At 40.4% G+C, this 27523-nt stretch overlaps 1 protein-coding gene across 4 annotated transcripts in view; it reads left to right on the top strand.

Annotated features, from left to right (window-relative positions):
- Window positions 1–27523, top strand: part of LOC144043711 (junction plakoglobin a-like) — a 145398-nt gene that overhangs the window by 86854 nt on the left and 31021 nt on the right. For 2 of the 4 annotated variants that reach the window (XM_077557622.1, XM_077557621.1), the window contains exon 3: window positions 3853–4065. In XM_077557622.1, the coding sequence (XP_077413748.1) occupies window positions 3853–4065 (213 nt within the window). Of the gene's footprint in view, window positions 1–3852; window positions 4066–12171; window positions 14657–15393; window positions 16833–16950; window positions 17074–17284; window positions 17363–20147; window positions 20361–27523 lie in introns of those variants that run through there. The other 2 variants (XM_077557624.1, XM_077557623.1) reach the window with 2 other exon arrangements.

The raw sequence follows: 27523 nt of genomic DNA, 5'->3' as shown, positions 1-27523 counted from the left end.
ACAATTGAACCCCTTTGTACTAATAAGTACTCCTTATGGTTAGAAACGGTACAGAAATGGTCCAAACTGGCAAAGGAACCATTTCTGCACCTTTTTGTTTGCATGCATGGGTACAAACAAGTGGTAGGCCTATGTGAATGCCTTTCAAAATATCACTGTTGTTGAAATGCAATGAAGAGAAATAAACAGAAAGAGTAGTAATCTAGACCAGAGATGGAAAATTTGCTGCACTTTAAAACAACTGACAATGGTTCTTGTAAAGAAAGAAAATCTGTTGGTTGAGGTCTTTTCTACTGTTCGGCCACTCTTTGGTGGCTAGAATGCATTGCAGCATGCAATACTGACGTTTTTCTCTCACAAGGTCATTTATCATTAATGTTTAAGTGTGTTTATGGTTCTCATATTTTGTTGCATGTCTTATGTAGGGCAAATCGGTTAAATTAATTATTATATTAATAACTGTGTTGTTCGTCTCTGTGTGCCCTGCGATTGGCTGGCAACCAGTTCAGGGTGTACCCCGCCTACTGCCCGAAGCCAGCTGGGATAGGCTCCAGCACCCCCGCGACCCTAGTGAGGAAAAGCGGCCAAGAAAATGGATGGATGGATGGATTAATAACTGTTAATTATTAAATGAATAATCAATTGACTCATTAATTGAAGGAGACTCACATTTGATATTTGAATTAATTTTGAGGGTACCCTGCGGACAGTGTTGTCATTAATGCGTTCATTTGACCAAACCAATAATCTGATTAAAGTTACTTTTCTAAGTGGCTGTACGTTACTAATTTGTTATTACCTCATAATGCATGTAGAATGCAGAATTTTGTTGTCCGTTTTGAAGAGAATTTCAAGGAGAAAATGTTTCTCTTGCATTTGGGAGTAACGTCACATCACATGTCATGTTTTCTCAGCGAAAGACGCAACGCCGGGTCACGTGTACCAACATTTGTGAGCGCTCGGAGTCTGGCCAAAACAATAGACACTACGACGTAAACAATGGAAGAAGCTGTAGGAGCTCCACAAACGGGTGCATTTGCCATTACTTCACATTTTTGTCTAGTAGATATGACAAAAACCTCACAGTGCGTTGCAAACTCTGCGCTGGCTCAAAAACACTGTCGACTGCTAAAAATTCCAAATCCAATTTGAGGAAACACTTTTTATCAAAGTACAACACGATACAACTCGAAGCAAAGCCGAGAGGTAATGAGACAGCCAGCAGTTCTACAGTCAATTCAGCCGCCCTGGCACGCAAACAGATGAAGCTGGATTTTAGTAAAAGAGCGCCAGTAAGTGGGAGTGATCTGAAAAAAGTTTGTTGCGCGATATGTTACAGAGGAAATGTGTCCATTGAGTATTGTTGACTCGGCCTCTTTCTGTGCAATAGTGTAACGTCTTGCAAAAATGCCACCAGCAAACGTTGGTTGGGATGTCACCCTTTTATTTAAATTAAAGTGATACAAGACTTATAACTAATTTTCCAGTATTGGATTAGGCATTGTGTACAAAGACTAAAAGTGCAAATATCGCTGGCATCTTATTCCCTGAATTTTCTTTTAAACCAATTAAGTATCAAAATAAGAACATACCGTGGTGAACGCCATTATCCTGGTCACGTGATTATGATGACGTATCCCAGGCGTTAATGAAAGCCACCTTCGTTCGACGTAATGGGCAAGAAAAAGGCCACCTTCATTGATAATCAGGCAAACATGGGACCAAAAGTTAACCTAATTGATTAACCTAATTAGATGCACCAGTTTGTACAATCTGGCTTATGTTTGCAAAGTTGCACTTACAGTTAGTCTGAGTTTGGCCCAAGACGCGGCGAGGTGTTTGTTCCTGGGTTGGAGGTTTGGCAAGCCAGTTTGTTGAAGAAAAAGTTCAGGAGAGAGTTCATCAGGATGGGCAGAGACCTTACGGCTCGGATTGTGGAAGCAATCCTACAGGAGTCGATCTGCGGGCTGGACAGGGCTCGTTTTGTTTTGGCTTCAGAGCGCCTTTGTTGGCACGGCCCTGCGATCTTTTAAGCCTAGCAGAGACAAACGCGTGGTTCACGCTGGGCCTGTCGCGTTGCGATAGCTGCCGTGAGAGTCGCGTGTAGTGGCCCTGCAGCTCAGAAAAGTATTAAAAAGATGAAAAATGGGTGAAGTGATGTCTCATCTTTCCACCATCAAAAAGAGGAAAAATGGTGGGCCCACCGTGAGCTGGCTTCTCTCTGCCAGCAGCTGTGCGATACAAAGAGGGTGAAGCGGAAGCGACCAGAAGCACAAGAGGATGAAGCGGAAGAGGCAAAAGAGAAAGAGGAAGAAACAGTATGAAGCCTGTCTTTGGCTACTGCTAGCGTCCTCACCAGGGGTCCTGTCTTCGTGTCCCTGGTTTCAACAGATGCGCTGGTGGAAGTTTACCAGGCTTGGAGAGAATTTTGTAAAGAATCATCAGGTTGCAGTTTTGATCTCATCTTTGAAAGATTCTAAGGTCAAAATTCAATCAATGCAAACCTGTACAGTTGGACACATCAAAATAAATGTTACCTAGAGCTTACAGCTGTTAAAACATGCACAAATTAAAAGTTAAGTGGGGAATATGCCAATACCTTCACAATACTTCATGGAGTCAACATTTCAAAAATAGCAAACACATACTATTTCATAATTCATTGTTTTCTTGCAAAAAATAAATAAATCTTGTCAGTCGTCTGGATTCCAGAGCTGGGTGGGGGCTGGCTGTCTGTGCGGCTCACCTAGCTATAATTGGCAGCTCGAGTCGCAATTTGGAAAGATAAAAACATAGCCACTAAGTTTTTCTTATTTTTGCTTCATAACAAACATTATCCGATAAACATGCAAATACCCACATTAAAACTCTGCTTTCATGTGAATAAATGTTGTTTTCAAAAAGGCAGTAACTGTCGAACATGGCAACACAGCAAGCTGCCCTCCGTGTTCCAGCTTATTGTTGGGGTGATATATTGTTGCTGAAATAGCTCCCCCTTTGACTTTGGTCTGGTAATTTGACTCTTGTGTAAAAAAATAGTCAGGATCAATGTGGTACGGTAATGGAGTTGTTTGCGCTCTTACATTTGGAGTGACAACATACAGCCACCATCTTTTGACAGATAGTTTGATAAGTAGTTTGGGCGTGTACTGAATGTTCAACGAATATCAGACATACAAGCCAACGTTTACTTGCTTTGTCAGTGTGTTTCAGCTTTACTTATCTTTCAAATGTTTCTTGGTGGGACAGAAGTGTCGACAATGTTTCAAAAGTTGTTTTGAAGATATGCATGGACTTGTGTATAAATTCAATTAAGTCTGGGAAATGTGTCATCATGATTAATTTACCACTTTCCGCAGCACATACAAAATCAAGTCTCTATACATTCTAGCTGTCAATACACCTTTAATGTGATGAGGTGCAAAACAACGGTGCATTTAACTGTGTGCAAATTACATATTTGATGAAATGAAAGTAAAAAGCTGCTATCTGTAAAGGCGTGCATCTATTTTTTTTTATTATACAGTATATACTGTATATTTCATGACAGAATTCCGTTGTGATGCAAGACCGCTTATTTTGAGCCTTGCCATTTTTATGTATGTTAATAATTTTACTTTGGCACAGGTTCAGGACCCTTTGCAAAACCATAGGGTATATAAATGCTTGGTTACAACAGTGTGAGCTGACTTATAGAGCACTGAAAATAACTACTTGATGTATTGTTGAGCAAGGACTTTCTTTACAGTAGACAGTCTTTCTACATGTTACAGTAAAATGTTTTGCTTTAGTAAGATTTTTTGTTTGTTGCATTTTTATGTCTGATGAAAGTCACATGTTTTGTTTCTGCAGTGAATGAGACTGACAGTGTGGTGAAAGTGGCTGAGTGGCAACAGACCTACTATGCTTCAGACTCTGGCATCCAATCAGCAGCCACCACTGTGCGGGATGATGACAGCAGTACTGGATGCAGTGGCAGTAAGAAGTACACAAGCAGTACAGCTACTGGACCTGTAATAACCAGCACTGGAGTAGGAGCGGCTGGCGATCAAGAAAGCCCCACAGGTAAAAAACTATTTTCTGTTATCCATTTATCCATCCATCAGACTTGTGCTGTAAGAGGCTATTGTGATTGGGGATTTGAGTGGAAATAATCACGTGTTCAGCCTTACTTCCAATGGTCAAGTTTCGTCTCTCATCCTTCAGTCCGTTTCACTTACACATTATATTCATTATAGCTTTTTATCATTGCATGCTTGTCACTGAAAGGATGAAGTGACTGGCCATCAACCTAAAGTTTATAGGTGTTATCCTTTTCTCAAAAGCAAATTACATAAACCTACGTTATCCACTTATTTATCTACTACCCTTTCACTCAACACCATATTTGGTATTTGGGCATTGGTATCTAGCTTCTCAGTTGTTGGGGGATTATAAATTATGTTCAATAATCAGCAACTTTTCAAGTCTCTTGACAAGTTGATTTGTTGTTTTTGGTCAAGCAAAGGCAACATTGACTCATAAATCTGACAAAGTAAAATAAGTATTTTTCATGAATGTGAAAAGTTTAAAGTAAATCCATGGAATTCATGTAGATATAGGCAGGGGCGTGCAAGGACTTTTAGAGGGGCAGGTACTCAAAGCAAAAAAAGGGGCACATGATAACGTGCCTGCACTATTCACTAGGGGTGTTAAAAAAATCGATTCAGCAATATATCGCGATATTACAGTGCACAATTCTCGAATCGATTCAATATGCGGCCAAATCGATTTTTAAACATCACTTTTTGATGGAAAAATTCAACAAAATGTTTTACTTTGGGTTAGGGTCCACACTTTAAGCATGGAAGAATGTTATATTAATGGAACATTAAGCCTTAATATTTTATTTCAGTACTGCAACCTGTTTGTTAAATACAGTGGCTTATAAGCCTGAAGTTTATTAGTTTTTTTGAAGCAAACCCCCCAAAACAAGAAGATCATGTAGCAATTTCTACTCAGATTTTGAAGTATATTTCAATTCAGCTATCATTGAGTACATGCTACAAGTTGGAGTCTTCGGGTCGAGTTTATTAAAATTCTGAGCGAGAGTTACAAATGCCGACATATTCTGTGTACAGTACCTTAAATGCATCAGCAGTTGAAGCAGAAGCTCCATGCCCCGTCCTGATGGAAGAGAAACGTAAGTTATACCGGGGATTTTTGCCGCGGCGAAAGTGGATGGGAAGGATCGCGGCTTTATGAAACTGAGGGGGACATCTTCCCCGCGTCCTCAGAACCAACTGCGCCCAAATGTCAGACTTCATCGTAGTTGCGAAGCTGATTACAACTTGTGTCACTACATTTCAATTGAAGCTAGGCTAGCACACAGCATGCTCTGTGATCATGTCTACAAGATCTATCAAATAAGGGCATTAGTTTTGCTGGAGTTTTCTGCATTCAATGACCTTGGCTTTTGTTTACTGTGAGTGAGACTACGTAAATACAAACAGAGAGACCAACTTACCGACCGCAGGTGTAGTGGCGAGCGAACTGGCAGAATTGGGCGCGTCCCGTAGTATGTCGTCATCCAAGGATAACGTAATAATAATTAGTTTTATGTAAATTATGTTGCTGAATTTTTGTTTGGAAAGGCAACAAAACTACTTTCATAATGTTCTTTCATTTTCTTATTGAGTGTACGCAGCCCTTCAATTGCAATAGTCAAACTTCCATCGGGCGCAGTGTTGTTAGGAATGAAGGTGCAACACTGATCTCCAAACATTGAGCAGACTACGCCCTTTTCTGCCAGCAACATATCTAGTGCAATTCGGTTTTGGAATGCAATCAAAGATGTGGCAGCCAGCTGGCCGTGTACAGCCTCAAAACCACTTTGAGTCCAATTTCCCAGCCCCTGTACATTTTAATGTACACAATTAATTCTGTCCACGTTTTTGTTAATGGTGCACCACCAGCAAATTGTAGATTCAAATCCTGAGAGTACTTGATCAACTAATTTGTACTCATCGGGCACACCTCTTGGTACTCCAATTGCATCAATGTAGGTGGGAACATTCTGCTCTTGCCAAGAGGACCGTTTGGTTTTTCGAAAAGGAGGAGGAAATTTGGGTTCCCAATTATCAATCATTTTTAGAAGGTTATCAACAGAGGTGGGGTATATTTGTACTGGCAGTAGGAGGGTGATGTGAGCACAATATCCTGTTTCATTCAAAGGCAGCTTATCAAATATTCTGTTATCGCCACACCACCACCATATGTCCCCTCTAGATTGAGGTTGGAACATCTGTCCCACGTCTATTGTCGAAATGCAGTGAGTGGTGTGATTTAGTTCTCCCAATTGTTCTCCTGTTCCTGACATTTTAATGCATGAGAAAAACCAACTGCAACTTTGTTTGAAAATATTGGTTTGTTCTTCTGCCATTTTACTAGGGGATACACCTTGTCCCATCTAGAGCAATTGGCATTGGGGACAGTTTTATTCATAAGTTCCATTACACATTGGTCCTCTATTTTAGTGTCTCTATATTACTCGTAATAGAGGTCGTAGTCCTACGCATACCACACAGATTTTGTTAGTGGCACGGGCCGCTTCGTTAGCCAGCAGTAGCCAATTGTTACTGCTGCCGGACAACCCTGTCGTAACACAGAACCACTCATTTACACCATCGAGCGGTACGCTAACAGCTCTCACCCTGGTCACCTTCATATAATTAGTCATTTTTGGTTGTTCTAAGTTACCCATAGTCTTATTGACACAAACTACAATGGGAAAATAGGGGTCGGCTCCGGTGAACCATGCCCATAGTAATAATCCCCAACAGGAGGTGTTATATAGAGTTGCATTAGGCGGTCGTATTTTTCCATCGGGAAGAGCAAAGGTCAATTTGAGTTGACCTCCCAGTTTACTCAGTGTTACCCTTTTGCTAAAGAAAATAGCCTCCTCACTAGTTCCCGGTGGCCAGTGACTTCCGTCCGGGGTAGTTATAAAAGTACTCCAGTCTAGCCGTAAAACATGTCCTGTCAAATACCACCAGTATTTTACTCAGTCTTCCCCTTTAGTCTGCACAGTGTTCCTAAAGACCTAATGGGAATTTTAACAGAGGTGTTCATGTTTGGGGTCACTGTCACTGTTATTGAGTTATTATAAGTCCAGGATATGAGCCAGGGAGTGTGTGGAGAATCAATACTTCGCTTTATATGATGTGTTGTCGTTACATTCAAAGTTGTACTGAGGGGCTTCCAGAGATAACAGATTGGCATAAAAATCAATATGGGAAAGAGTGTCGTGATGTAGCAGCAGATGAAGATGCGTTCCCACTTTGAAGCCATCTCGAGATGATGTTCTTTGTTGAATGAAAAAAGGGCGTTGTCAGCTTCTTTAGGACCCCAGGGTTGAAACCTTGAGGCCCTAGGATTGGCCACCGGGATTATTCTGCCCGTAAATGTGACTAAATTTTTATGGAATGATGCCCTCAAAAGGGGCAGCTGACTCAATCTTTGTTGAATGATGTCCTCAATAGGGGCAGCTGGACACTGGACAGTAGACGTGGTTTTCCGGTCGGGTCGTCAGGTGGTCATCAGGTGGTGGGATCGCTGAGCCTGAGGGGGATCTGGTGGGACGTGTAGACGAGATGTGGAACAACGTGTCCCCTTTTCTGTGCAGGCGAAGTGCACAAGATGTCCTCTCCGTCACCTTGTGGGGTCCAGTCCACCTGGGTGCAGACCATTTTCGTTTAGTCACTTTTAACCATACATATTCACAATCATTTATTTTTGAAGGAGCATCTGGTTGTTTTTTTGTTAGCTTGGAGAATGTAGATGCTAGCTGTTTGAGTTCTGGAGGTCCTGCAAGGTGTGCCTCTTCCAGTGGTGCCGTTGGAGCCGGAATGGTCTGTTTGTGTGACATTCAAACGGAGTCCAGCCTTTGGCTGAGTTTAGTGACATTCGCACATTCATTAATGCAACAGGAAGAGCTTGTAGCCATTCAAATTTGATGAGGCCAGTGCTTTAGCCAATTTTTCTTTAATATTTCTATTCATTCGCTCAACCTGTCCTTGGGATTGTGGATGATACACTGAACCAAATGTATGTTTTAGCCCCAATGCTTTTTCTACTGCTTGTAGATGTTTGTTATTGAAATGGGTTTCATTGTCTGATCTAATTTTTCTGGGAAACCCAAGTGATGGTATACAATGATTAATCAGATGTTTTACCACGACATTTGCTGTTTCAGATTTGCAATGATATGACTCTGGCCATCCTGAAAAGGAATCCACTATTACCAGCAAATATCTATATCCTGACACTGGTTTTATCATGTCAGTGAAATCCATCGAAATCACCTGCCCCGGAGCAGTCACGTCCGGATCGTGAGTGCCCTGAGGAGGTTTAGATGTAGGCATACTGTTATATCTATTGCAAACACTGCAGTCCTGCAGTTCACTTTTAACAATTTGTCTCATGAAAGGATGCCACCAGGTGTGTAGTCGTCTCAATGTTTCCTCTACACCAACATGGCATATTCCATGGGCTTCAAAAATTAAATTTTTCAATTGTTTGAGATGGAATACATTTACCTTCTTTCCGCCATATACCTGCTTCATCTTTTTCTCCCCCTTTGGACATCCACACACTTTTTTTTTCTGGACTTGCTTTTTCCTGCCACAGTTGAACTGTTTCTGTGGTTACTCCTTGTCCTTCTCCTAATTCACTTTCACTCACCATCAATTGTAATATTGGGCTGTAGTCCGCCGCTTTGCCTGCCAAATAATTTCCTGTTGACACAAAATCATTATTTTTTGAGTGTCCTTAACATTTTATCACAGCTACTGCTTTAGGCAGTAATAAGGCGTCTTTAACGCAAAGATGTCTTGATGGTGTTTAATAGGTGTCCCTGTTGCAGTCATGAAGTCATTTCTTTGTCATTCTGCCATGGCGGTGTGCACCACTACATGTGCATACGCGGAGTCAGTGTAAATATTTACAGTCTTTCCTTGTGCTATCTTAAGTGCAGTTGTTACAGCCACTATTTCTGCTCGTTGAGCTGACTTTGGCCCTGTGAGTCTCTCTGCCACTATCATGTCAAAAGTTGTTCCTATCATTTGTGTTACAGCAAAACCTGATTGGAGTCCTTTATTGCCCTTAAAACAACAGCCGTCCGCAAATAACGTCAAGTCTGGGTCGTCCAGTGGTGTGTTGTAAAGGTCTTTTCTCAGTGAGTTTTCTTCCAAAATTCGCTGAGTGCAGCAATGGGGTTGTCCTTCCAACAGGCCCTCTGTCATGTTAATTCCTTCATGTATAAACAAAATGTGGGGTTGTGTCAGGACTGATTCAATCTTTCTCTGTCGTCCCCCTGTCATAGTAAATGCTTGGCTGGTTACGTACTGCACTGCACTGTGTGATGTACGTACTGTCAGCGGGTGATGTAACACAATATGAGATGTTTTCTGAATTAGGCGAGCTAATGCTGAAGCAAAGGCTGCACAAAGAGGATGACGTTCATATTTTTCAAGAGGCGTTGATGCATAAAGGCAAACATGTCTTTCACCTATCTCCCCCTTCTGATAAAGAACAGCAGATACACTGCAGTTTTTTTCAGAAACATCCAGAAAGAACATCTTGTTGTCAGGAATGACAAGAGCCGCAGCTGATGACAAGAACTGTTTAAGCAGAACAAAATAGTTTTCAGCAGCTGGAGTCCAAAAAAGAACATGTGATAGGTTTCTCATTCCTTTTTCATTAACTAATTATCTGAGAGAATGAGTCAGTTCCGCAAAATCCGGAACATGATGTCTGGAGTAGTTGCAAAGACCCAGAAAAGCTAACATTTGTTTGACATTTGTCGGTTTGGGATGGTGCAAGATGTCATCTTTGTGTGACGGAGACATACCTGTTCCATGTCTCGATACAAGACGACCCAAGAAAGAAACCTGAGGTCGGGCAATTTGGAGTTTGCCTTTGGAGCACTTCAAACCCACCGAAGCCAGATGGCTCAAAAGGAGCTGTGTAGCTTGAAGGCAGGACTTCTCGGATGGTGCAGCTAGTAGTAGATCATCCACATACTGCACCAAAAGAACATCCGGAGGAAGTTGGAGAGGTGACAGCAACTGTCAAAGGTAAGCATTGAAAAGGCCAGGAGACAACACAAAACCTTGAGGAAGCCGGGTGTAGGAGTAACACTCATTATTCCACGTAAATGCAAAATACTTCTGCATAGACAGGTCAAGAGGAATACAAAAGAATGCATTAGCAAGATCAATGCAGGTAAAATGAGTGTGTAAAAGAGTGATTTGTGACAGAGCCGAGTGAGGATTGGGCACCGACAGTGTAGGGGTCATAACTACAGCATTAATAGCTCTTAGATCATGCACCATTCGAAATTTACCAGTATTTTTCTTTTCTACTGGGAGTATAGGAGTATTGTACTTAGACCTATCAATTTTGCAAAGAACCCCCGCTTTTAGCAAACCTTCAATTGTTACTCAGATGCCAATTCGTCCTTCCTCCTTCATGGGGTACTGTGGTACCCAAATGGAGTCGGGTTTCAATTTAAAAGTTACTAGAGTAACATTACATAGGCCCACATCAGTTGGGTCAGTAGACCACAGTGCAGTAGGCAAGGATTGTAACATGTCACCAGCAAGCTCGCTGTCAGATGTTTCTCTTCCATGATGTCGGTCCAAAAGTTGATGTTCTAAAACAGACATAGATACAAACAAATCAGATTTAATCCAATAGGCATCAAGAGATTTGGAATACAGTAAGTTTGTATGTAAAGAGTGTTGCCAATCAGTTGCTTTTGTGCAGGCCAGGACAAATGGACCCAAATCTTTCGCCGTGTGCTAGGATGACACCATCAGTGAAACATGAGGATGGCACGGAGGCATAGATGGACCAGGTGGATTTGCCATCCTATACCATAGTCAGAGCAACTGAATAAGCCACACCAGGTTTGCCTGCAAACAGATCACCCACATGCAACTCCCAGGCGTTGTCATCAATTGTTCGGAACGCTTCACTGTATATCTCATCACCACATCTGTCATAGAAAAGAGTGCAATGCATACAGTCAGATACCATATCATATGACCAGAGATTACGAACTCAAGACGACCAAAGTGTCCAAAAAGTTTCAGCATCCCTCCAGCCGGAGGAATCAGTGTCAATCTTTGCCCAGTAGATGTCAGCAGTGGTGCATGTCATGGCGTGTTAAGGCACCACTGGAAATTGGGTGGAGACGTTGGAGGCGGAGTCACCAGTGCAGTAATAAGTATGTCCATCTGGAAACTCAAGAGTGAGCCCGTCCGGGCCACACTGGATCAATGGAGCTGTTCTTATGAGAAGATCTCTCCCCAAAAGATTCACTGGACAGTTCGGTGCGAACACAATGGAGTGCAGCAAAGTTTGTGTGAAACACTGGGTGTGTATAGGAGTTGTCATATGCAGGATAGTTTCCTCTCCCTTGAATCCAACCATCCTTCGGCGGTGAGGGAACTTTCAGGTGGCAATGTCGTAATGGTAGAGTGACGTGCTCCAGTGTCGACCATAAATGGTAAAGAAGTTCCTCCTACCGTCAGTTCAATTATAGGTTCCTGCAGACCTTGGCATGTGAATTCAGGGCCCCATCATTGCGGAAACTGTCCACCAGGTGGCGGCAGGAACTGCTGGTTTGGCACAGGCGGATACTGCTGCTGGGGTGGAGCTTGGCGCTGTGGAGCGTTCTGTGAATTACGCCCCCTTGGCTGGTTGTAGCCGCGCCCTCCTTGTTGACGCCTGCCTCCTCTGCCTCTCCAGCCTTGTGGGCGTTGACGACAGTCACGAGCCCAGTGTCCTGCATGGCCACAGTTGTAGCACTGGTTCCGGCCCTTGACTCAGACATAACAGTAGGTGATGAGTCAACAGTAGAAGCCGGGGGAGCAATATTTTCCTCTTTTTTCTTCAAACTTTGTAATTGCATAATTGCTCATTGTAATTCAGTATTCCTATGTTTTTCAGTTTTTGACTCTATATCTTTAGCATACCTCCTTAGGTGGTGTGTCAGATGAGATAGCCATCTGGTGTGGTCTGCACCAGGAAGATCAGAATTCACTTCCATGGCCTGCACAACAGACTTAGGGACACCTTTCAGCACCGCTGCTCTAAAAACTTGCAAATATATTGCAGAGTCAGTCGGCAAGTGTCCAGTTTTCAACGAATATTCTACAAGGGCACGGTCAATGAATGCCGCAGCCTCCTCGTCAGCTTTTGGAGTGAACATCAAGTCAGAAATGACAACCTCAGGAATTGGAAACAGTCCACCAAGCACTGAAAACAGTGTCAGGTAATTATCACGTGATAGAGCCTCACCACCCATTAAAGAGGACATCCCTGAATTAGTCATCAACACTTCAAGTTGAGAAAGAGGGCACGCCTGCGTCAAGAGCGCGCACACATCCCCCGCGGTTAAAATCTGACCTGTAACCTCCCTTTGAAGAGATCTCAACCAATTTTTACCCCCCACCTGAATTGGGGGAAGTTTCTGCAACAACACACTCAAGTCAGAGGGCAAATAAGGTTTTTAAACCGTGGCAGAATTTCCTGTAGCGGGGTCAACCTTTACCAGCATTGGGGCTTGAAAAACTGCCTGAGAACGCGTCACAGGTTTTTGGGGAGTACTGTCTGAGAGACGTCCGCTAATGCTAATGCCATGAGTGTGGTCAAATGCAGAATCAGGGCGTGTCCCTGAAGCTGTCCTAACTGCACATCATAGGTCGGCCAGCTGATTTTGAATATCTGCAATGCGATAGCTGTTCGCCAATGCACTAGAAGTTTCATTAGTCATTTCCCGCTCTCGTTGCCTAAACAATTCATCTTGTTCAGCCTTCAATATATGGTTTTGTTCTGTCAGTTCATTGTCTGCAGCTTTTTCAAAGCGGGCAGGAATTGTACGCCATTTGCTGCAAATTAACTGGGGCACTTCAGAGTGTCTAGTCAGTTCCAAGCCGAAAGCTTTGGCTTGGGTCAGTTTCTCCTGCGGCCCATCATTCATATGCAACACTTTGTCCAATTTTTCTTCCAATTGTCTCACAGAGGCGGTTACGCCTGCTGCCAAGCTGTCAGCCGCGACTTGTACCAAAGATTCTCGCAGCCGAGGGCTACTATCAGAACTGTCACCATTCCAGTCAACATTTAGGCTTCCCCCATTTACAGTCAATATGCGGGCTTGCACATTTTGCAGCATCTGAAAAGCCTCCCCATATGGGAACTCAGTAAATGGGTTAACAGGCGCAACCACACTTCCCGTGGGCGGCTCGGCATAGGGCGGCGGCGCAGTTGGCGGCGCAGTCACACTCATATTTGCTTCTTTCTCTTTCCTTGCTTCTCTGACATCCTTCCTAGACTGTTTCAAAGCACTACCCATAGCCATTATTCCAGCATTAGCCATCATCTTATCCACTTTTTTACAGTTTACCCTGACTTTTCTTCCTCTTAGAGATAACCTATTTGTTCTTTCTCCTTCTTTGTCCAACAACTGTCTCTTCGTCACACATGCTTGTTCCACCTCTTTCATCAATGACGCCACACACACACACACACACACACACACACACACACACACACACACACACACACACTAAGAGCAGGTGAAGGGGGATGAGATGAGTAAATGAAATAGTTCTCAGAACAAAATGTCCAAAGTCTGCACCACACATCTTCTCTCACTTTTTCTTAAATCTTTGGTAGAACTACTGTGACCAATGTTTTTCTGACATTTGCCATTTTTCCCCCACTTTGGGCTCTAAGCCTTGTCCTATTTCTGGGGTGGTTGGTGCACTGCCGTCTGTGCCAACCTGCACATGAATTGCTAATGCTAAATACGATCTTGGTTGACTCAACAGTACTAAACAAGACAATGCAGTGCACCATTATCCTTTTTTTTTTGTCAGTCCTGATATCTATTGAAGGCTAGCTGGCTCCCATTGGTCCCGCACTGTAAATGGAAATTTATATACCACTAGAAAGCTCACCTTGCGTTGTAGCGACTAACGATAATAGGACTAGATTCAGTGTTGCCAACTCCCCAGTAAGGAAAGTCGCTTTTGGCTGTCCCAAAAGTCGCTTTTGGCTGTCCCAAAAGTCGCTAATAGTCACTTAATGATGTCATCGCCTAATTTTCATAATTGGCCATTTGTATGTACTGTAATTGTAATGGAACTTGTGCCTAAGTTTACATGCAGGTAATATTGGGTTATGTTCAGAATTCGGGTTTCTGGAACAATCGGAATAACACGTTTACATTGCAAGTTGACAGTTACCCCCATATACATGGCGTTTGGAATAACTCGATGTAAGGGGGCGAAGCACAGACGACGCGTCATTGCAAAAATAGACGTCATTTCCGCTTGTTATTTTATAAATGGACCATGTATATTTATTTATTTAATGGACAAAAGCATTTTATAAAACAAGTTAAGACAAAATGTATCGGATTTTTTTATTTTTTATTTTAAACAATCCGATCCATTACTTTTGTGATCCGTAGCACCACTAGTTGTTTGGGTACAAAAACTATGAGGTGGTCAACAAAATATCTATTTCAGCATGTCCAAGATTAGATCACTGACTGAGAGGCAACAACTTCAAACTTCATTCAACATCTGAAGTTGCACAAAGAAAGGTAAGTAAGCTAATGTCAGTTGTTTATTGGCTATTTATCGATGCTAGCTGCATAGTTAACTCTTTCACTGCCAGACGTTTTCAGAAACGGGTTGTCCCCACTGCCAGCCGATTTAAGCATTTTGAGTGATCTTTCAAGGTCCACAGAAAATGTTGTGTTTGGACTATGGAAACACACATACTACCAAATGAAAGATTGGACTCTCAGCTTTCATCAGAAAAAAAAAGTTTGTTTCTACCTTATTCCGTTCTTCAGTAATCAACAATAGAAAATGGTTACTTTCACCGAAATGCTCTCTTTTGAAACAAAAAACGGAGAAAAAGAGCTTTTTGTGAAACGATGTTATTTCATGCACTCTAGTGAATTGTACACTTCTTTTTGTCCATGAATGATGCCACAAACACCTAAATAGTGCTTTACTTCTGTAAAACGCTTTCACCAACAATGAAAAAGTGTTTTTTGATTGCAAAATACGTTTATTTCCATTCAACAGTGTAACAATTTGACAAAACAATTTCGCAAACTATTTACAAATGTGTGCAACTGTGGTACTACTTACAATTATGTGGATGTTTCAAATACAGTTTTTCCTTTTGTAACGCTCTCCTGCGTGCAAGGAGACGCCAGGACTCGCACAACAGTTTACTTTCACTTTCACATTGGTCCGTTTTGTGTGCAAACGTTACACTTTCTTGACGGCCTTTTTTTCCGGGGAATAAAAAGCAAGTAGTACACTTTGATGGTCACCCAAAATAATATAATCTACGATGTTGTTAAAATTACTCGAAAGGACTTGAAACTCAAAGTGTAGGAGTTGTAAATCGCTTGAGACTTCCCAGTTGTCATGTTTGGGTTTTGTTTTTCCTTGGTCTTGTTAAGTGTAATCCTGCCCTTCTTCGTGTCAACCAAACAGTGCCCTCAGCCACTTGTGTCTTGCCCCAGGTGTGTCTTGTTGTGTCATTAGTGTGTGAGGGTGTATTTAGTCTCCTGTCTCCCCTCTGTCTGCGTCATTTTCCTCCCATCATGCTGCTAGTTTTTTTTTGCCTTGTTGTCCTCCCCACATTTTGTTTTACTGCCATTTGGAGTTCGCTTTTGTTTTGAATAATTAAATTCCTTTTTTGTCCATCACCTCTGCCTCCTTGCGCTGCTTTCCTGCGTTTGGGTCCTCCACCAAACTTTACCTCTTGACAGAAGTCTTGACTTGGGACTTGACTCGGACTTGGGGGCAAAGACTTGAGACTTACTTGTGACTTGCAAAACAATGACTTACTCCCACCTCTACTGGTCACATAAGTAATGTTAAACTATACAGATATCATTGTGTTATTAACAGTATTAATAAAACATGTTACACAATGTATCTGATAAACAGGGTTAGGGTTAGGGTTTTCCCCCATTCACATGACATTGACAGAGCTGCCAACCTACTGAAATATACTTCCGGACCGATTTGTCGTCTGAATTTCCATATTTTTAACCTTTTATCAAGAACATTATCATGGGACCCTGTTGCCACAGTATATCTTACGTTATATCTATCGCACTAAATTATTAGCCGAAATGCATTAATGACAATGACTGTGTACTATCCTCGCAAGGCAATTTAATTGCGCAAATGAATATTAATGCTTCAAAGAATAAATCAATCAAAAATAAATAAATATCTGCTTAGCAGTGACATTCAAACAATGCACATTAATTGCACAAACATAAACTATTTTTTAAGCAAAGGCAGCAGTCCCCAAACTTTTTAAGTGCCACTAACTACAGGGAGTCCTTGAGTTACCTACGACGTTTGGACTTAACGACGCCCGTGCCACGTCCGTAACACCTTCTTTTTCAGTAACATTTCCTTCTTTAATCACCGATTTAAAGCTGTGTTTAGTGATGAGTCCTGCAACAAAGATACGGCGATGCACGCGCCAAGCTCACAGAGCAATCCCCGGTTGGTGCGCGTACCGCTTTAAGATAATCACGTGACTGATGCATGAACTGTGTTGACCAAGCAAAAACGCGCTATACTGTGTAAATAAGGAAGTGCGTCTGTCAACGGGATGTTACTGCTGAAACAACTGAAATCTTACAGTTCCTTGTGGATGTCTTTGTGGATTATGGAGCAGCTCCAGGGAAACGAAAATTGTCTGTCGTGTGGTACCAACTCCTCTCTGAAAATAAGGTATTTATTTCAATCTCTTTGTTTCACCCAGTTCCTCTCACCTTTTCGAATTCCCATTCTAATTCAAATTAATTTCAAGGTAACTTAGTTTTCTATTCCCATTTTTTTTTTTTTGCAGGGGGAAATGTTGCATTTGTTTGTCAGAGCTGTCTTATAGCAACAAAAGCCCCTCCCTCAATGCTGAGGCATTATCAGGCCAAGCATGAGAATGAAGTTCCCGATACACCCAGGGTAAGAGCAGGTATAAGCCTACAACCTCTCTTACTTTCTCACAGTTGTTTTGTTGATAATTAAGAGAGTGAAGGGTTCAAGGAACTGATTTGGGTCCTTGAACCCTCATATGTTTTGCCAACAAGAAAGGTATGTGTTGAAGTTACATAAAATAGTAGTTAATATAGGCAATTTATTTAATCTTAAAGTTAAATTTATTGATTTGCTTGTTTAATTTTCAGACAATCAAACAAATGGTGGCCAACAAGTACCATGAGGAACAGGAACAAGTGAAAAAGGAAGTACAGCAAGCTGTGGCAGTGAGTATAACAACTGACGTGAACTTATTTGAACATGGAGTCTTACTCGGTTCTGACCTGTCACTACATTAATGAGAATTTGCAGTTAAGTTAAGTGTTGGGAATGCAATACGTTCCACAGTCACACTGCTGACAATTTAGCCCAGGTCAAAAGGGGTATGATGTTGGATTGGGCCATAATCTATAAAGTTAAGTGTCTTGTGAGTGATGCAGCGCCAAACATGAAAGCCTCTGCTAGACACCTCCAAACTTGCCATTCAATTTGCATTGCATATAGTCTTAATTTATTAGTTAGAAAATCATTCAATCAGGTCCCACATTTACAGCCACTAGAAACAAAGCTAGGCACATTGTCACATATTTTTGTTCAAGCAATATAGTCAAGGAGAAGCTCGCTCAGGTGCAGCAACAGATGGGACGGTCAACTCTGAAACTCATCAATAGTTACATCCACCCATTTTTATTAGAATTTTCAAGAAATACGAAAATAAAACTGAATAGAAACGCTAGAAATTCGAAAACGGGCCTAAATAAGCAAAAAAAAAGTTTTACGCTTAGAGGGGGTGGATTTTGAAGAGTATCGAACAAAGGAAACAGGTTTTGTGAATAACCGCTGGCAAGACCGGATACCCGTTGCACGTTTTGATATTACGTCACACGTACGTTTGTAGTCCCAAAGCAATGTCAGATGATAACGTTAAGGTATGTTTGGGGGGACGACAAAACAGAAATCTTTTTTGAATTATTTAAAGAAGTGAATATTAATACACATTTTAATAGAAAACAGCAAATAAATGCTACTGTTTATCAAGAATTACAAATGAAAACTCATACGATGTCATTGCACGGGGCAGTCGCTTCCTGGTCTTCTTCTTCTTTTAAATTACTGGTGGATCACATCTCTATGGTGTATACCGCCACCCACAGCGGCGTAGTCCCCTCTCAATATTTGCAAAAGAAGAATAGATGGAAACGGGCATGTCCATATTGCGCATTTTCAGTAAATTCGCTTAATTTTTTTAAACAATTGGATGGAAACCTGACGAATATAGGTGCCAACATACTAAAACAGAGCTGTCAAGGCTGCATGATGAGAGGGAACCATGGTGGGTATCTCTGGCCTCCCTAAAGATGGATGTGACTTGACTGACAGCTGATGAGTTCACCATCATAAGAGAAGCACTTCTCGTGCTTGCTTCATTTCATCAAGCTACAGTGGCATTGTTTGAAGAGAGGCGAGTGTCAGGTTCAGAGGTCATCCAGATGATGAACATGCTCTATTTTTCACTTGAGCGTTACGCTTCAACCTTGCACACGCAGGCATCCATACAACTAACTACACAAACACCTGAAGCGTCAGACACTGCTTCCAGTCTGGAGTCTATGAGCGTGTCAACCTTAGCTGCACTTCTAGACCCCAGATTCAAATCACTCGGGTCCCACAGCTCCTCCCGGTGCACTGAGGCCAAAACCAGACTGCGGTGTGAACGTGTGTGTGTGTGTGTGTGTGTGTGTGTGTGTGTGTGTGTGTGTCATCGGCAGTGTTGGGAACGTTACTTTAAAAAAGTAATTAGTTATAGTTACTCATTACTTGTTTAAAAAAGTAACTGCGTTAGTAATTGAATTACTTCATAATGATAGTAACTTGTTACCAGGAAAAGTAACTATTTTCACTACTTTAAAAAGAAGTTTTATATCAAACAATTTGTATTTTTAATGTTTTCAGAATATATTATTATTATTATATTTTTATACAAGGAATTCAAATTCCGTCCAGGCTATATAGCGTGTTTTCATTTATTATTGTGAGTTTCCATGTCACACAAGTGCCTCACTCCATAATATGACATCATCTAACAATAGTAATAATACTAATAATTCATTACATTTGGAGTGGGGATGTATGTTCTACCACTGCCAGTTACTACAGCAATCAGAATAATAATACAAATAAATCCCTCCAGGATTTCCTGGGCATTTTTTATAATTAATGCAGGCTAAAATAATCAATAGATAAAATAAATTGTCAATGTTAATAAAATATACAGTGCTTAATGCTATCAAGGCCAAAATCATAGCCATAACTACTACTGTATTTACTCCTCAGAATCATCAGCTTCCACTTGATCTCTCTGGAAAAAAATATACATTTGTACACTTTCAAATATGAGAGTATGGGGATATTTTTAGTTTATAATTCTACACATATAAAGACGTGTTTAATGATTGAATTACGTCAAAAAACTGCTCAACTCTGGTCTTAACACGCATCATTCACATACAAATGTCACTCCATTCCCTCCATGAGTGTGAGCAAATTTCTTTCAACACTTATCACATGTTTAGCACTTGTGAAATAAGAGAACGTGGACTCTTTGCTAAAATGCTAAAATATGGTAAGCGTTAAGGTCCAGAAGGAAGAAGGATGAGGCCCGACAACAGTGCCTCTACCTGTGCGCAAATGACATTTTCAGAGCTAGTCACCGCACAATGTCTTGTAAGCTTACTTCGAGCCTTGTATATAATAAATAAATTGTAACGCAACGCATTTCTCATACAATAACGATAACAGCGTTTCAAATATGGTGCAAATAATTAGTTAGATTAGTCCATTTATATTTAAAAAAGTTAACAGAGTTAGTTTAAACGCCGTTATTCCCAACACTGGTCATTGGGCGCACAGACAAGGCCCAGCCCAGCTGTCTGCAACCACATCTGGCATATTATTCATCATTAATTGATATTTTTGGAAATTGTACTAAAATGTTGTTGTTTTTTTGTTTAGGTGACCTGTGGCAGTACTTGGATGATGAAGTGGGGAGACTTGGAAGAAGTGCAACTGCAGATGCAATATCTGAAGTGCAGCGCTACTTAGCAGAGGAGAATATTGGACGCACTCAAGATCCTCTGGTATATTGGAAGAGCCAGCAGACAGGCTATCCCAACCTCTTCCTGCTAGCCAAAGAGTTCCTGTGTACGCCAGCATCATCAGTGCTATGTGAGCGTGTGTTCTTCACGGCAGGAGAAATCACATGCAAGAAACGCAACACACTTAATCTTAAAACATTGGAAAAATGTATTTTTTTAAATAAAAATTTGTAAAGACAGTAACTCTACAAGCATCCTCATTCACATCATTTGCACTTTGATTTTTTTCTCATTATGATACATGTTCACATTATTATTAGCTACACTCCACATTTTCAACACGTATTATGACAGTAACAACTGAGAATGAAATGAGCAGGATGAATAAGAATAACCACAAGCACACAGTGACCACACAATACAACACTGAAGTGTTGTTCGTGCTCCCGTCAAATCATCTTTTCATACCACCTTAAAAGCCCACAATTGCGCTTTCTCGTCTGTAGGTAGCCACACTTTTGCATGGGTAAAGATGCTGGTATTGCTTATAGGCGTTTTGACTGCTGAAAGAGGAACAAAATTATTTGTCCTCTTTGCGTGTTCCAAAACTTGAAAACAGATTTAATGTAAGAAAAAACACCTTTGCAAAAATTATTTTAATCTAACAGAGATCTCTGGACATCGTAACAGACTCCAATTCATCACTTAACAGGTGGAATTCAGAGCGCCGAATGTGTCTCTTCCGCGTGTAAAATGGCTTCTTATAGTTAAAACCGACCGCCTCTCTTTCATTTGTAGACAAAACATACTCTCTGGGTACTTTTCCATGAGCGATGGCGAAAACAGAGTCAGGGGTGCGTGTTCGAAACAGATTCTGTTCTCAAGGACCAAATGTGTTTTCCCACAGAGAAGGAACTTCTAGACCAAATAATATGTCCCAGCTTAAGGTCAAATTATACTGAGTTCAACACTACTTGCTTTACACGTCTATAAAACCTTTCAACATGGTTAATATAAAGAATTAAGATGTTAATAATGTATAACAATGGTTAATATATGAAAATAAAGAATTTAAATGTTAATAATATCTAACATTGCAAAGGCTACACTCACTTTGGATGAAGTTAGTGATTTGGGCAGGCTCCTGTTGTCACAAAAACAAAATGACGTTGACACGCCCAGCTGTTCCACACTACACATTGGCAGCTTTCAAATAAGACCTGTTTAATCAAATCTGTTTGGCATAAATTGGAAGTTGCCAACATAGGTGACTGCAGAAGCTACACTCACTTTGAGTGAAGTTGGTGACTTTGGTGGCCACTTTTTTGCCACAAAAACAAAATGGTGTTAACTTTCTCACCTGTATCACATTCTACACATTGCCAGGATTCAAATGAGACCTAAACCTTTGAATACACTTTTCAGTGGCCAAGATGAAAAGAAGCCTTACTCAATGGAGGAGGAACCACACACCCCTGCCAGAAAGCCATCAAAACTTCCAGATATAGACACAAATTACACAGAAAATTAACAAAGGGATTCATCAAATCCGGAGAAGTCAAAGTGTTCTGACTCCCAGATTGGATATTGACAATTTTTATCAGCCCTCACACATCATCAGATGTAATGGGCTAATCTACTTGCAAACAAAATCAGGGTATTGAGTAATTGTGTTTTTAAGAAGAATAGGACTAAGTTGGAAGACTCAAGAAACGTCACAGTGCCTTTTGTGGCATGGCAAAGTGCAGTGCAAATTTCAGAACTGTCAAAAATTTGACCTGAAAATTGTTGACCAACCATTCAACCATCCAAAGCAAATTATTGTTGACATAGAGGTTGCAGATTTTTTTTTTAATCACCCCAGTTCTGTTTTAACGTCGCCACTCTCGGAAACATCAATGGGAGAAACTGCAGACGGAACTTGAGGAATTTACACCTTCACCTTTATATGAAAAAAAAAAATGCACCACCTGAAAATCGACCAGTTTCAGGCAGGAAACTTCTATCAAGTTCCACCTGTGACTGCTCTTTGAAAAAATCTCTAGTGCGAAAAACCTTAATACAAGGTTAAGCAAAAATCTATTCCTTGACTTTCTGGCAATCCAATTGGAACTAGACTGACACAATGTGATCCATTGAAACGCATTTATATGCAGTTTATTGCCATGTCTCCATACACTTTTAATCACTTGCACAGCTTAAATTGCTGAAGAGTCTGAGTGTTAATGGGCTTCCGGACTTCCGTGCCTGTACCTGGATCTCACAGGCTCTTTATTTTCTAGACCACCCAACACACTTAATAATATTCTGTTATGCTTTGTGCACAAACATCCGTTGTACCACAAGTACTGCTCTCGCTGTTGCAGAAATGCTCAGTTCGGACCAAACTACTGTCACATTCCAGCATTGGTTACAATGTCTGAGCCGGGACTACAGTCTACAAGTAGAAGAAAGATCTCTATCCAGCCAAGGTAGAAATGGATTTCAGCTGAGAATTGATTCATGAGACACTGCAAACTTTTCCAAGATGTGACACCAGAAGTACGTACCTCATTTGGTGTTTAAATGTATGCCAGAGTAAATATTTGTGCAGCGCATAAGATTAAGTTGATATCATACGAGACCCCCGAGGTGAAGTGCAGCAGAGCTACAAGAGAACTGTTCATTTATGATTTGGCATTTTTGCAAAATGCACGTACTCTGGATAAAGTTTGCTTAAACCTTAGTTGGATTTGTAATGTTTTCACATCACATGAGCTGACTCATTCTTCAAACAGCCTTAATAACTTGAATGCTGCCATTGAAAGACAAAACATTCCAGAAGCGGTTAAGGAGGTGATGTCATTATCTAAATTTGAAAGTGAGGAGCAACTAAAAGACAGAACCCTACATTGCAACAATTCCGCTGTGGAGTGGTGTCCTGCTTCAACACTTGAAAAAAACCAGAGCCACAAACGCTTTGGCAGAGAACTGGTTCAGAACAACCATTGGGTAACCAAATGTCTGTTTTTGTCCGGACATGTCCTCCTTTTGGGGGCAAAAAAGGATCCGGGCAGATTTTCAAATTTTCTGTCAAATGTCTGGATTTTACAAGCACGATTGAGACTTAACTAAATTTAGAAAAACATGCATTTATTCACTACATTTACACATACAGAATGAAAACACTGCCTATTTAACTATCATACGGTAAAAAGAAAAGGAATAAAATGAAGCTAATAAAAATAAGAAAGGAACAATTTACGAGGTAGAAAGGAAAGGTTTGACTTGCCAAATCTGTGAGGTATTCGAAATGGAAGTTGCACCAGCGATATGTCAAATTGGCTATGAGACGTGCAACTTACTGGAGTGAGTTGAATCGAGCTAGCAGAGGGAAGGTCGATTGGAGAAAAAAAAGGCAAGGGAAAAAAAAAAAATTCCACAGTTAGATGAGGTGTAACGCAGCTTGGGGCTCCCAGCAGATGAGGGGCAGACGAGGTTTAAAAGGGGAAAAAGATGAAGCAGGAACGAGAGGGCCGGAAACAAGAGCGCTGAACGAGGTTTGTGCCGACTGTTTTAAAGTTGCGGGGCGTGTCTGTCAAAAAGGGGGTGCGGGCGCCGTCTCTCTTTTGGCTCAACCCAAGTCAGAGACTTTTCAACTCCAAATTTTTAAAGAATTAAGAATTAAATTTGGTCAGGCTGGCAAGTCAAGTTCTTCCAAGCAAAATATGTTATTGTTACACATATCAACTAATAACGCATCATGAGATCATTTTGTTCTTTCCGGAGTAACTAAATTATCTCTTGATTTACCATCACCATTCCTGTTGAAATACATATGACATTCCTTTGTCATAGACATACATGATGTGAAATATTCAGTTATGCGTAAGTTCACTTGTATGTGATGAATTTCTTATGTGAAATGTGTAAGATTTATTTGTGGAGGCTGACTGGTTAGCACGTCCACCTCCCAGTGTAGAGGACGTGAGAACGAGTCCGTGCTTCGGCCTTCCTGGGTGGAGTTTGCATGTTCTCCCCGTGCTCGCGTGGGTTTTCTCCGTTTACTCCGGTTTCCTCCCACATTCCAAACACATGCATGGCAGGTTAATTGAACACTCCAAATTGTCCATAGGTGTGATTGTGAGTATGGTTGTTTGTCTCTGTGTGCCCTGCGATTGGCTGGCAACCAGTTCAGGGTGTACCCCGCCTACTGCCCGAAGCCAGCTGGGATAGGCTCCAGCAACCCTCGCGACCCTTATGAGGACAAGCGGTTAAGAAAATGGATGGATGCTTTGTGGAGTATAGGTGTTTCATGTGAGTGCAGTTCCGATCGTGACCACTTGGAGGCACTCTGGTCACGTGTAGCCTCCAAGAAGGCTGGAATGTACTGACCAGGATTCCAACGGACCTTTTGGCCCATGTTTTATGACTTTGATAAGAGTTTGCAGACTGCCAGTCTGCGATGTCAGCAGGGGTGAAGATGATGCTTTCCGATAAAATACTTTAATGCCATAAACTCGTGGTTCTGGCTGGTGACAAACAAACATTCACATCCGGGTGAGATGGCCTGTGGTTGACTTCAAAAGAGTGTAATCTCTTTTTGGACTGTCTCTTGTTTAGACAAAATGGGGAGAACGGAGGCATCTCACCTCACCCTAAGTTGACTGAATGCATATTTCCAAGAGTGAAATTTGAAATTGAGGGTGACTGGTCTATATTTGTTACAAGGCTTACAAATCAATGGAGGCAATCTACTGTACCAGCTTGATTGGTGCACCAAGTGCAACGCATGACCGCGAACTTCAATTTGTTGATAGTGATGGCAAAGCTACGTCGTAGCTAGTTAGCTTATATGCACTTATGGAAACTACAGTTGTGCTCATTAAGATACCCTAGTAATGTTTTAACATGGGTGTGCGCTAATTTACAGAGGACATGTGTGTTTTTTTCAAAAACACCTTTGGACATACAGAACCAGAGGCGATTATTTTCTATTAGGAAAGATCTTAGCCATTCAACTTTAAGTACAGCATTTAAACTTTCAAAATCAATTACTTGAAGTCCATCTTCTTTATATCCTTTTACAATTTTAGATTTCTTTTATATAGACTTTATTTTTCCAAATAAAAATTTAATTTATTTGGTTTATTGCTTTTATTGATTTGGCTGGTATAGCCATACAATATGCTGGATAAATGCAACTTGCTAAAGATTCCATTTTAGTTAGATATGTTCTTCCAAAAATGGATGTAGCCAAGAATTCTATTTGAGTTTACATTGATTATTTTTTGTTTGGATATTTAATAATTTACTTGCAGCAGGTATTTTACACAAGATTTAATTGGGATACTATATGTTTCTGTGAGGTTGCAATCATGTATTGCCATGAGTTCACATTTAGTGTGATTAAGTGTCAAACCAGATGCTTTAGAGAAGGTGTCAACTTGTTTTAGTGCTTCTGGAATTTGTTCCATATTCTTAAGGAAAATTGTTGTGTCGTCTGCGAGTTGACTAATCACAAGTTGTTCATTAAAAATGGTAAATTTTTCCATTTATGAATTTTTAACATAATGGCCAAAATTTCAACCGCCATTATAAATAGGAAAGGTGAAATATTGCATCCTTGTTTCACCCCCCTATTTACAGAAAAAAATGTGGTGTGGCACCGGTTGGGAGTATCACAGTGCTTGTAGTATCTGTATAAAAGGTGTCAATTATCATACAAGATTTTGGTCCAAATCCTTATACACGCAGTACTTCAAAAATAAATATGTGTTCCAATTTATCAAAAGCCTTTTGAAAGTCAAGGAAAAGGATGAATGCCTGGTCTTCTATTTCGTCCTTGTAGTCTAGGAGATCTTTTACTAATCTGATGTTTTTATGTATTGATCTTTTGTTTACAAAGCCTGATTGTGATTCACTAATAATAGTATTTAAATTGTTTTTAAGTCTGTTAGTGTATATGTATGCTAGCAGTTTATAGTCATTATTTAAAAGTGTAATGGGGCTAGTTTTCTATTAGTTTAGTATATTTGGCCGATTTAGGGATTAGAGTGATGATATACCTGTTTCATGCTTGTTGGTAAAGTTAAATTATTTATTGTCTTTTTAAAAATATGAAAGAGTAGATTCCGAAGTGAATCCCAAAAATTTTTGTAAAAATTACCAGTTAAACCATCTGTGCCTGGAGAACAGTCTATTTTAAGACATTTAATTGCCTTGTCAAGTTCAGTTAGTTCTACGTCTCTTTCACAATCATCTTTAAAGTCTTGATCAATTTGTGGAATATGTTGTTTAATATGTTTAAAAAGGCTCTCTGCCTTTGGAGATGAGTAGGATGAGTTGTATAAGATTTGATAGAATATGGCAATTTCCTTTGCAATAGATTAGAGCACTCCTCTCCATTATTCAATAAGGATGTTATTACTTTTCGTTCTTGTCTTGTTTTTTTCTAATCTGCAAAAGTAAGTAGTATTCTTTTCACCATCCTCCATCCACTTTGCGTGTGTTCTTATATGTATAGGTTCCTCGAGCTTTCCTTTCATATATTTTATCCAACCTTTCTTGTAAGTGCAAAAGTCTGACATGTTCATTATTGGATATTGTAGAGTGCAGGGTAATTGAAAGTATGTCTTTAATAACCCTCTTCCTCTTCCATACAATTTTTCTTTTTTAAGTGTTTACTATAAGTGATGGAATATTGGCGGATTTTGTACTTCAAAAATTCCCATTTTTGGGTAAATGATACCAAAGATTCATCTTCAAGAACATTTCGTATAAGGTTATCAATACCTTGCTTAACAACCGACATTAACTCAGTGCAATAAGATTATATATATGCAATAAGATATATATATATATATATATATATATATATATATATATATATATATATATATATGGTGCAATGTTGTGTACATACTCATTTGTGTGTATATATATATATATATATAGAAGTGTGTATATGTGTGTGTGTATATGGGTGTGTGCAATTTACTTCTCTACACATGTATACTCCTGTGAAGACTTCTGGGAAGTCTTCTACTTATTGCTGCACTTCTTATTTATTTAATTTTAATTTGATCTCTTTCTATTCTGTTGTTTTCTCTTTACTGTAAACTGCAGCTGGACGGAGTCCAGGAAAAAGTTCCCCACGGGGAAAATAAAAGTATATCGTATCGTATCGTACCGTATCGTACCTTGACAAAAATCATTATGACGCAATAATGTAGAGTTACATTTCCAGTATCCATTTCTTTTGAGGTTTGTGCGAGAAGTGTCACCTCTAACGTCACACAAAAGTGATCAGTG

The sequence above is a fragment of the Vanacampus margaritifer genome, chromosome 2 (genome assembly GCF_051991255.1).
Source record: "Vanacampus margaritifer isolate UIUO_Vmar chromosome 2, RoL_Vmar_1.0, whole genome shotgun sequence".
In the NCBI taxonomy this organism is placed as follows: domain Eukaryota; kingdom Metazoa; phylum Chordata; class Actinopteri; order Syngnathiformes; family Syngnathidae; genus Vanacampus; species Vanacampus margaritifer.
This window is presented reverse-complemented; position numbering and strand designations above follow the sequence as displayed.